This window comes from Indicator indicator, chromosome 10 (genome assembly GCF_027791375.1).
Source record: "Indicator indicator isolate 239-I01 chromosome 10, UM_Iind_1.1, whole genome shotgun sequence".
Classification (NCBI taxonomy): domain Eukaryota; kingdom Metazoa; phylum Chordata; class Aves; order Piciformes; family Indicatoridae; genus Indicator; species Indicator indicator.
The window spans coordinates 16182986-16194183 of record NC_072019.1 but is presented as its reverse complement, the minus strand read 5'-3'; the positions used below and the strand labels follow the sequence as shown (position 1 = coordinate 16194183).

The window sequence follows — 11198 nt, the reverse complement described above, 5'->3', positions numbered from 1 at the left end:
GAGGGGGAAGAAGCTGCGGCTAGACGTGGAAACGCAAAGCCTCAACCTGTCACAGAAGCATTCGTGCTTGGCAAGCTGGCATCTGATTCTCCACAGTTTCGCTACAACTGTGAAAAGCTACACAGTTTGCCAAAGGAGAGGCAGCAAAATATGGGATCACTCTGTCACAGAAAGCAGCTCCTCCACTGCCAGAAAATTCACATGAGTTTTTCCCACACCATGTACGACCTCCAAACCCCTTTTTTTCTGGAACCTGGGGCCTTATCTGCACTGAGGAACTCATCCACCAAAAGAAAGGTTTCATAAACCATTCCTCTGAACTGGTTCCATCTTCTGATGTGAATGGGCCTCAACTGCTTTCAGCATTGTCCAAGCCAAGACTGGAGACACCATGATTCCCATACATACGTACACATACACAGCCATTAAATGTACAGAAATAATATTAAACTGATTCCCACTACCATACCTTATACTGACTCTAGCTACAAGCTATAAACTTCACCTCCAGCGAGGCCCAGGCAAGAATATTGGCTCTTTAGCATGCAATCAGAAACAATCGTTTACACAGTGGCAACCTCTGCACCAAAAAACAAAACAAAACAAACAAAAAACCCCAACAAAACCACGACCAGAAAAAAAAAAATTTAAAAAAACCAAACCAACATAACCAACCAACATAAAAAAAGGAAAAAAGAACCTTTCACAAGTTTTGTTTTCAGACCAGCCCAGGACCCATTTCCTGGCTTTCCCTAGGCCAATTGAAAAGCAGTGAATCAGCAAACCATGCCACGCTGGCGGGCACCCCGGGAGGCTCCTCTGTTCACAGTATCGATAGAGTAAAACAAAAACCTGCTCAGGAAGCTGACAGCTGCGCCAGGCAAGCAAAGGCATCCATCTGATATCAGCCCTTCCTCGCTGCAGGATTGGTTTGCCATCTGTTTCAGAGGAAATGTTGCTTGTATAGCAGTTACTGCACCTTCACCCTTCTCTTCACAGCAAGCTCATCAGGGAAACTTTCCCACTATATTTATAGATAATATATGTATATAAATAATTTTATGTTTTTTATAGTTTGGTAGTATTCTTTTAAAAGTTCTATTTTAAAATACTTCAAACAAACAAACAAACAAACAAAAATTTTAAGTGACTGAAAGTAACTTTTTGATGCTCTCGAGTGTGAACAGGATAGGATTTCAAAGGTTTTAATTTTTTTCTCTTTTGGGTTTTTTTGGTAACTTCAAAAGCTATGACTAAAGCAGCATACTTTGCACATCTCTGCTCCTCCCTGCACCTGGATTGCAATGAAACCTACCTTAGCCACCCTCTTAGCCCTCATCTTCTGCGATTGCTCTCGGGCAACCTTACTCTTTAGAGACAATCCTATCTAATCTCTGGCAGAAAACCCAATGGGGCTGGTCCCTCAGGTGGCTGCTAAGAAAAATCATTCAGTGCTTGACGATGCACTTGACAGGAGAGGAGGAAGAAGGGACAGAAGGAAAATGGAAGTGAAAAACCATCTTTCCTGTTTGAAATGGTCATTGAAATTGTACTCTGCAGAAGCCTGGCTCAGAACACCTGCAAATGTCCCTCTCTTAGGAGCACATCCCCGTTACAAGGGATCCTGGCACCAAACCCTTCCCTTCCCCACACACACACACAAAAATTAGAGCCACATCTGCTTTTCGAGAGGGATGTGGGAGGAACAGTGAGACTCCTCACTTACCAATAAGATACAAAGCAAGGCAAGAATGCATCACCCTTTTCTTCTGAAGGGGCAGGAAAATGACCCCAAGTCCCAGCTTGGAAGTGTGGAAAGCGAGGGCTGGAGATGTTTCCACGTGCCCCGAGCTGTGCAGTCAGACTGGGGAACACGCTTTGTTTTCACACTAACAGCTCGCCCAGCTTGCTTTGCCAAAGCAAGATGAAGGATGTTCTTCTTTCATGGTCTCCTTGTTCCTCCCATCACCTTCAGGATCAGAACTTCATCCTTCCTTACTGTACACGTTGCACATCCCCAAGAGAACTCCTTCAACTCTCCCAAGCCCCATCTGCGCAACCTGTCATTTGTTTTCCTCCCTCCATCATGAACAACTCAGCATCAGAACCAGAGAAAACTCTTAAGTATTGCATATTTTTTTAGAAGACTTCTTCAAAAGATGTCAAGATATTTGCACTTATCTACCTGTCCCATGCTTTTTCCGTTTAGGAAACACGTAAGCACGTGCAAACACCTACAAAACACAACGCAGGCATGTCTCTCCGGGTTTGCTAAACTTGCTCTAAACATCAGAGCTGCTTAGAATACAAAACTTGAAGTCCATGCAAGGGGACAGAGTTGTGATTGCTCTAGGAACCATTCACTTGGCAGTTTCCTGAACCGTTACGAGGAAATAAAAGTTAGGGTTTTCTTTTTGCATTTCATTGATTAAAAAAAGTTATCAAACTCTTTTGTAGAAATGTGTTTAAAAGCAACCACCCCTGGTTGCTGGGCTGGGACGATAGCATCTCAGTTTTACTGTATTGCTGTTATAAAAGATCAAGTGCGTGTTGAGGGGGGGAGCAGGGGTGAAGGACGACTTTGGTAGCCAGCCTCTAACTCTGCAATTCAGCCAGTCCAGAAAAGCTCTTCCTAATGCTTGGCAACACCTGAAGCACGGCAGCGTGATGGGCAGGACGTCAGGGTGCTCTGAATTGTCCAGATCACTGACAGTGAAGGACAACCTCCTCCAAAAGACCTCTCCAACCCTTCTCCCAATGCATCAGAATCTAATGCTAACCTCACAGCTGCTAAATTTCACTTCTGAGTAGCCGAAGTGCTTAGAATTTTGCTGACCTCTAGAACAACCACTTTACAGCCGTGCCCACTTTTAACGAGGGGCGTTGAGGCCAAGCGCCTGGAACGGGGCAAACCAAACACCCCAAAACAACAGTTTTGAGTAAAAATGTAAAAAGAGACACACCAAAAAGTAAGACAGGGATAAATACACCCAGGCAAGGCAGGTTCCACCAGGACAGTCTGTTTGCTTTTATGGTGGCAGCTACCTGGGAAACAGAGGAAGGCGATGGCCCCTCGCCCCTGCTCTCCTCTGGAGCTGGACCAGCAGATGTGGTGAGGAGCAGCCTCGCACGCCAGGCCCACCAGGTCTGCAGGGCCAAAACGCTATCGAGGAATACAAATGACTGCTCGTCCCAGATCGCTACGGAACGGTACAAAAAGGTAAAATCCTGTCGATCCCTGAATAAGAAGCTGATTGACACAGTTGTCTGGTTTTTCTCCCTGAGGAGGAGGAGTAAGGGAGAAAAACGTTTAACACTCTACGTGTGTGTGTGTGTGTGTGGGTGTGTGAGAGAAACTGAGAGAGAGAGAGAGAGAAAGATATTTCTATTTTGGCAACATCTCAGGAGCTTCCTTCTGTCCAGTGGTGGCATTGCACAAGTTTCAGTACCAGCCTGCCAGGTTGGTGCTGACTCTCGAGAGCTGAACTGGGAAGACGGTCCTTTCTCCCCAGACTCTGCAGCCCTGTCTCAATCTGGCCCAGTGGTGGACACAGATCCCTGTGCCGTCTCGCCCACAGCGACAGCCTCCTCCTGCGGAGGAGATTCTTCCTCTGCCTGCCCCCGAGACGTGACGGTGGTCTCGGGGGAGATGCTGTGGGGCCCCTCCAGAGGCATACAGCCAGGGTGGTTCTTGCGAAAGTGCTGGTTGAGGATGGCCTGGAAAGGGAAGCTCTTGCCGCAGACGTGGCAGTGAAAGGGCTTGTTGCCTGTGTGCTTGCGGATGTGGTACTCCAGCTGATCCTTGCGGGTGTACTTCTTGCCACACATGCGGCAGACGAAGGGCGTGATGCCCATGTGCAGTCGCATGTGCCGGTCCAGGCTGCCCTTCTGGTTGAAGGATTTGGCACAGTAAATGCAAGTGAGGCGCGGGTTGTAGCGGAACCAGCGCTCCGAAACCTCCTGCTCCCGCAGATACTCCACGTAACCACTCACTCCCAGCATGGCCGATTCCTCCCCCTGCGAAGGAAGCAAAGCAGCACTGAAATCACAGCAGCCTCAGACACACTGCAGGAAAGCAGATCAGGCCCCAGTCCAGCCAGTAAAGCACTGAGGCATGTGCCAAACCTCGAAATCTGCAGCACTAATGTCTGCAACCCCAAGCACACATTTAAGTGCTTAACTGGTGCCTTGAGGCTGAAGACAAATGAGCAATCAATTAGAAACCTCTGCTATGGCAGCCCCTTCTGCCAAGTCATTCCCTAGACCCGGGGATGGGAAGCCTTGGCAGGAGGGCACTTACCCACCAAGCGAGCGGTGCAGCAAATGTGTCAACAGAGGCTATTTTTAATAAACATGGGCCAGGTTGATTAAAATACTTTACACTACCTTCTGTTTTACTTACTCAGGGTTAAAAAGAGAAGCCAACAAAGGTGGAATGAACTACAAATACTATCTGAAACTCTTCAGGTGTCATTTTACAGGGGTATTTACTCAGGTGCCACCCAGAATTCATGTTGTAATGAATCCCATTTTCCTAAACGGCTCTGCAGCCCAGCCCAGCCCCGCGGCGCTGCTGGGAAGACTATGCAGCATGCCTGGCCCTACTCACACAGCAAGGATGTGCTGGCCTCTCCTGACTTTCTGAAGCCGGGAAGACAAACCGCCAAAGGTAACCCTGAACTGCAAGCTCGGACTCTAGGACAGATGCTTCTGACTACCCTATCCAGAATCAGTACAAACAGACAGTCTCCTCAACCCCTCTGTGCACGATGATGCAGTATTTGCACCCCCAAGTCTTGTGCTGTTTCCCCATGGTGCCAAACGTGGACAAGCAAGCAGTGTAACAGAAGCAGGGCCCCTCCCTTGGCAACCAGGGCTGTGCACACATGAGCAGCAGCCTCACTGTGCCTGGTGCCATTGTATGCAGCTGCACGAGCACTGCTAAGCTGCTCGAGACTAGAAAGGCACAGAGCTACAGCACTTTCTTTCCCCTCTACCACTGCCACACAGCAGGGATCATGTGCAGACTAATTTTAGCATGGATTTGGCAATACAGGAGGAGTGGAGAATGAAGATACATCCCTGTGCAGAAGGTAGCCTGCAGTGTTACCCTTGAGGCCATCTCACGATGGAGAAATAACAGTAGCTTTACTGTACATAGAACTAAAATTTCTTTTGTGTGTCACATTTTCCCTGGAGGGTTACTCTGACCTGAAATATTCTAGATGTATTCTGAGGACACAAAACAAAGTTTCACCAAAATCAGAACAAAAAGGTATCTTTTGTTTTATGGAAGTAGGTTACAAAGTTAGCAGACAGCAATCATGTTTGGGGGCTTTTTCCCCCCTCGTTTCACTTGGTATTTCTCAGGGGCAAAGCAGCCTGGTAACTCCTCAGCAGCCTCCAGCAAAGTCATCTGATTACCAACCAATACATTACTTATCTACCAGGCACACAAGAGTCCTTCTGCAGTGTGGGGTGAAACATTTGCACTACAGTGGCCCTGTGATACCAACTGCATGCCACAAAAAAATCACATCAAAATGATTAGGCAAAGGTATTGCCACCATGTCCTAGCCTGCTGCACCCCATAGCCCATTGCCCTCCTGTGTTCATGCATATCTTTCCCTCCTGCTCCAAAACTCATGAGAGGAAATGGCCTCATATTGCACCAGGGGAGGTTTAGGTTGGACATGAGAAGAAACATCTTCTCTAAAAGGGTTCTTGAACACTGGAACATGCTCCCCAGGGAGGTGGTTGGATCCCCATCCTTGGAGGTGTTTAAAAGAGGCAGAGATGTGTTGCTGAGGGACATGGTTTAGCACCAGGCTTGGCAGTTAAAAACTGGTTGGACTCGATGACGTTAAAGGTCTTTTCCAACCAAATGATTCTGATTCTGTGTTTCTAAAACAGTGCCCATACCCCAGGAAACCAGAGATTTCAGAACTAGTTTACACTGCAAATTCTGCTATGCAACACAATCCCTTGGGGATGAAACTGAGACTTCTTCACAAATCCACAGTCCTTTGACACTCCGCCCTAAAGGTGTAGTGCCTGCAGAGCTTTTTTGGAATTGTTTTGTGACTAACATTGGAATGCTCAGTTGTCACCTCTCAGTCTTCCACAGAAGCCAACTAACACCTCCTCCCTCAGCTCAGCCATTTGCTGACAGTGTTTTAGGGCAGATCCGACTCTAGAGGCAAAGGGAGTTTCTCCTCAGGAGTTGGTGGCCTGCCCAGAACCACAGTTGATATTTATGCCCTCAGACAATGCGAGAAACTCCTCATATTTTCCAAGTATCTGGATGAAATGCCACAGGACAGCCAAATTCAGTTTACAATCATACACTGAGGGCACATGTTCTCAGCATCAGCAACTAAGCCCTTTGCAGCAGGAACAAGTCCTTGTTTCACAGGCAGTATTGCTTGCAAAGTTAAAATGTCAAGCACTTCAGCACAATACAGTCCCCTTCACCTTTAATGCCAACATTTACTTGCAAAAACCTCTTGATCTGCCTACCTGGGAACTGGGCTGCTTGGGCTCATCCATCCGCCCGGGAGACTCGCTTTTTGATCTGTACCGCTCAGTCACAGCAACCATGCTGCCAGAAGGGCTAAATCTGTGGGGTGGGGGAAGAGTGTAAACGGAGTTTTTAATGGGCATCAGGTCACTCTGGTGTTTAGAACAATGGGTGAGCAATAGAGGCACCTGTATAGCATCTCTTCATCCTCACCAGCTAACCCAGGAGGCGGGACAGCGCAAGTATAAAGGAAAAACCAAGTCATACTGGTCTGTGGTTTCAGTCTTAACATCTGAAAAATAAAACTGAGTCATTTGGCTTCCAGTTCAGGAACAGAGAGCTAACAGAGATATGGGCCCAGTGATTCTGGAAGTGTACAGCAGGAGAAGAAACCATTTCGCTGCAAGCATTCACAGCCCTCCCCCTCCTCTCCCTTCCAAGTGTGAAACAGAGTGATGTGATGGATTCCAGGTGGGAAGCGGTGGCTATTGAGTGCAGTGCCAAAGGAGAAGCTGGAGGCTTGCTGATCCATGGAAAAGAGTCAAGGAACTCAGAAAGGATTGCTCTCCCTAGGGCCGGCTCAACACCATGCCCACTGATTGATTTATTAACTGACACGTGACAGAATGTCCAGTGCTTCCAGGGAGGTTGCCCTGTGGGACGAGGGGGATTGAGCTAGAAGAGAAGCAGATGTGAAGGGAAACCCCACAAACGCAAACCTCCCCAACACAATGGAGGTTGCCTTTTGTCAGATCTGTTCTCCAGCCTGAACTAAGGGTGAGAAAACGAACGCTGGAGCAGAGGGGAAGCAGACGGATGGAAAGTCAAAACAGGGCAGATTTCACCACCTCTTTTCCATACAGGCTTTCTGCTCTTTCATATAAATCAAAACAACAGCGGAGGCCCATGGGGTCCCCATTCTGACTGCTTCAGAAGATGTAAACCTGCCACCCACCCCTGTCCTGGACCACCGCGAAGAGAATTTCCTCTTGACCTACAGCTGGCGACAAGCTTGTTTCACAGACAGAACCACCCCTGTATTTCCAGGACAGAAGGCACCACTGCAATGACACTTTGCCTCAGACATATCACCTGTGACCTTGATAATTCCACTGCTGAGCCCAGCATCTGCTGAAGCTGGACTGAACATCTCTAGATAGAAATTGCTCCTCAGCTGAAACAAGAAGAGGTAGAGATTCCAACCTGTGCATCTCTGAGTGCTAATAATTCATTTCCCGAGTTAGCCTGAACCTGGAGATCCTGGTCTGACCGCTGCCCAGCCAAAATACTATAACCTAACCAGACATGCATCCTAACACCAGGAAAAAAAATCCTTCAGCACTTACGCTTTAAGATGACCACAGGAAATTGAAAGGGGAAAGGTTCCAAAGCAACCAGCCCAGCCAAGTGACAGTCTTTCTACATCTCCTCTTACACCCAAGGTCAGTCATTCAGTTAGAGGCAACTCACCTGTCAATCTCACTGCTGGTTGGCCTGACCACTTTGGCACCTGAGGACCCTAACGCATAAGCCTCTTGGCACATTGATCCCTGGCCCGTGGTGTCTATCACCATAGCAGTGACCTCCTCAGCGCTGCTCCCATCTTCTCCTGATGGCTGATGCTCTGCCCCGAGCCACTCCTCCAGGTTCTCCGTTTTAATGCGCACTCCTCCCATCAGCCGGACATCGTCGTCACTCCGTCCCCCACGGTCTCCCAATCCTGTCTCAACGTACCACTGTCCTGCTCTGTTAATCCGTAGTATGGGCTCCCTGCTTTCCACGTCTGAACTCTGCTCAATTATCTGGGGGCTGGTGGACTCCTCGGGTGGGCTGAGCTCCCGAATGTCCAGCACTGTGCTCACCTGGCCCAGGCGACTTCCCTTTGGGGTGTTGTGATGTGGGCTCAGAGAACGGTTCAGAGTTGGCGTCACCCGGTGAGACTCTGGTGGCCTCTCCTGATGCTTTGTCCTGGTCTGGCTCAATTCTGCTTCCACCTCTGCCACGTTGATCTTGAAATGGATTCCCTCAAGAATCTGCGTGCATTTGTCTATGATGTGCTGCATCTGCAAGAAACTGGCGGCTGTTAGGTAACTGATGATGTCAGCCAGCTGCAGACATATCCGACCAGTGTAACAGAAGGAAAGGAGCTGCTCAAAAACAGAAGGGTTCTTGATGACAGAAATGGACACGGTGCTCATTTCGTTCAAGGACATGTGGTCACGGAAGTAGGGTGAGCTGGCAGCCAGCACCACCTTGTGAGCGCGGAAAGCTTGCCCCTGCACATTGACCACGATGTCACACAGGCGACCCTGCATGCGTAACTGGTTCAGGTGGCTCAGGACAGAGTTGCTGAAGTCAGGAATCTCCAGCTGAATGTTCCCACTTTTCTCCATGGCTGTCCCAGTTACAGGCACACAACCCTACTGGAAAATGGTGGAAAAACACCATCGTTAACAGAGCTCATTTATCAGTTGCATTTAAAACGCTTCTCACCTACTTTTATGCAGTTTAAAATACTAGGCTTTGGAGACAACTTTCTCAACATTTAATTTACAAGCACCTCACAGCAGCTCTCTGATCTTTCTGTGCTGCATACTCCCTTCCACAAGAGGTCAACCAGTCCCTCATAGATTCCCGTTCCCTGTGGCTTAAGTGCTCCAAACAGTTCCTTCTGTCAGACTCAATAAAAGCACATTTGCATTGTAAAAAGAACATTGAAAATGATTCAGGTACTAAAAATAGGCAACCAGTTGCATAATGGATCAAAATACTTAGCACTGGTACCTTCTAAGCACTTTGTAAAGAGGAAAGTAATATTGTCATTCCTCCTGTGTAAAACAGGAATCAGGAATCACACAATCATAGATTGTTTCAGTTGGAAAAGAGCTTTAAGACATATGAGTCCATCTATTCTCTAATTCTGCCAAGGCTGGTGCTAAACCATGTCCCTCAGCACCACATCTCTGCACTTTTCCAATACCTCCAGGGATGGGGATTCAACCACCTTCCCAGGGAGCATGTTCCGGCGTTTGAGAACCCTTTCAGTGAAAAAGTTTCTTCTAACATCCAGCCTAAACCTCCCTTGGTGCAACTTGAGGTCATTTCTTCTTGTCCTATCACTTGTTACTAGGGAGAAGAGACTGACCCCCACCTCGCTACAACCTTCTTTCAGGGAGTTGTAGAGAGGGAGGTCTCCTAATATCTCTTAAGGAAAGAGACCCTGGGACTTACATCATCCTGAGAGACATTTCAACAGCTGACCCAACACACATTTGACCTCAAGACATCTTAAATACATTGTTAACAGCAAGATATTCATCCTGTGTGGTGCTTCTGACATGTGGCAGAAAATATATAACAGGTTAGTGCAGGAAAAAGAACAGAATCAGGTTCTAAACAGCAGCTTATCAGCCCAGCCACTGGGCACGAGTGACTCCCTGGCAGAACAAGCTGGCACTGGTGCAGCTTGAGATACTGCAGAGGGCAAAAGAGAACACAGGAACAAGGGGGATTAAAGAACTAGTTCTCCTACTTTCCCTTCCATTATTCATTTTCTAGAATCATCACATTTCATTTTGGCAAAGTATAAAAAGGAACCCTGACCATATATGGTCAAAAACTTGGAATGATCCAAAATTAGATGTAAACTCACCCCAAAAGGAAAAAAAATAAATAAACAAATCTATTAAAGACCTCACTCATGGCATGAACAGCATCCAAGCCGGCTGGCATCTGAAGCGTTGATTGAGCAGAGGATATCAAAACCATTTCAGGCAAGCTGGGAATACCAAGGCTCAAAGTGCCTACTCCAGGAAACCTCATAATGGAAGTGACCAGCACGCAGGAGAGCTTGTGGGCCTTGAAGAACTTTGGTTCTGTGACACTTCTCAAGGCTGCAGGACAGCACATGTTCATCTGCCCGAGCAGAGTTTGTGCAAACTTGGCCAAAGATGTTATTAAACCTGAAGCTGCAGCACAGCCTGTCAATCTTCTCCAGTCCTGCGCAGAGATCACTGACTGGCTGGCTGGCTGACTGCCAGGCTAGGGCAGACCAGGGGTGCAGAAAACACCACAGCTTCCTACCTCCTCCCTTTACCTTTAGAAGAAAGCAATAAACCCCACAAAACCCAGGGAACTACAGCACACAGGTCTGTGTCAGCACAACGTTAAGTGCAGAACTTCATCAAAGCCACAAAACAAGGTGAAAGAGAAACTCCAATGTCTTACCTGTAACGTTACGAGCGACATGCAAAGGGGAGAAAATGGAGGTGGTAGCTTGCTGGTTTTCTTTTTCCTTCTGATGGAGTAAGAAGGTCTGAAAACTTTTTGCCCCCTTCCCCTTTAGGAGGAAAAAAGTAAGAGAAGAGAAGAGAAGAAAACATATCAAGGAGGAACCAAATTTTCCTGAGCACAATCAGGAGTGTTAAGCTTTGTCATTCTTTGTTTTCCTGGAGGATACAGCAGCAGGATTAGCTAACCATTAGGTGATGTCCCACCCCAAACCAAGACTGAATCTTATTAAAAGGATCTTTTCCCCACTGTTTGATCAGTGTTTGTGTTGTACGGTGGTCATTAACATAACAAAAAGAAGCACAACCAACCTAAGTCATTTCCTCTCTTAGGGGCTGGTATCTCTGGCACTAAACCCTGCAGCATGTAACACATGCAGACTTCTCCT

The 11198-nt window shown here is 47.5% G+C and overlaps 1 protein-coding gene across 1 annotated transcript; it reads right to left on the bottom strand.

The window, feature by feature from the left end:
* Positions 1–3528: 3528 nt before the first annotated feature.
* Positions 3529–8916, bottom strand: ZBTB37 (zinc finger and BTB domain containing 37). Its single transcript, XM_054384469.1, has 3 exons — positions 7991–8916; positions 6520–6619; positions 3529–4017 (listed from the first exon to the last, which is right to left on the bottom strand). Exons 1-3 carry the CDS (start codon positions 8911–8913, stop codon positions 3529–3531), a joined length of 1512 nt encoding a protein of 503 aa, XP_054240444.1. The 5' UTR covers positions 8914–8916.
* Positions 8917–11198: the final 2282 nt, after the last annotated feature.

Bases quoted from the DNA above. Each gene is read 5' to 3' on its own strand.
- ZBTB37 (XM_054384469.1), bottom strand. From the start codon at position 8,913: ATGGAGAAAAGTGGGAACATTCAGCTGGAGATTCCTGACTTCAGCAAC. The intron at 6,620-7,990 runs GTGAGTTGCCTC...CCCACCCCACAG, and splicing joins ACCAGCAGTGAGATTGACAG to ATTTAGCCCTTCTGGCAGCA. The intron at 4,018-6,519 runs GTAGGCAGATCA...CTTCCTTCGCAG, and splicing joins CCAAGCAGCCCAGTTCCCAG to GGGGAGGAATCGGCCATGCT.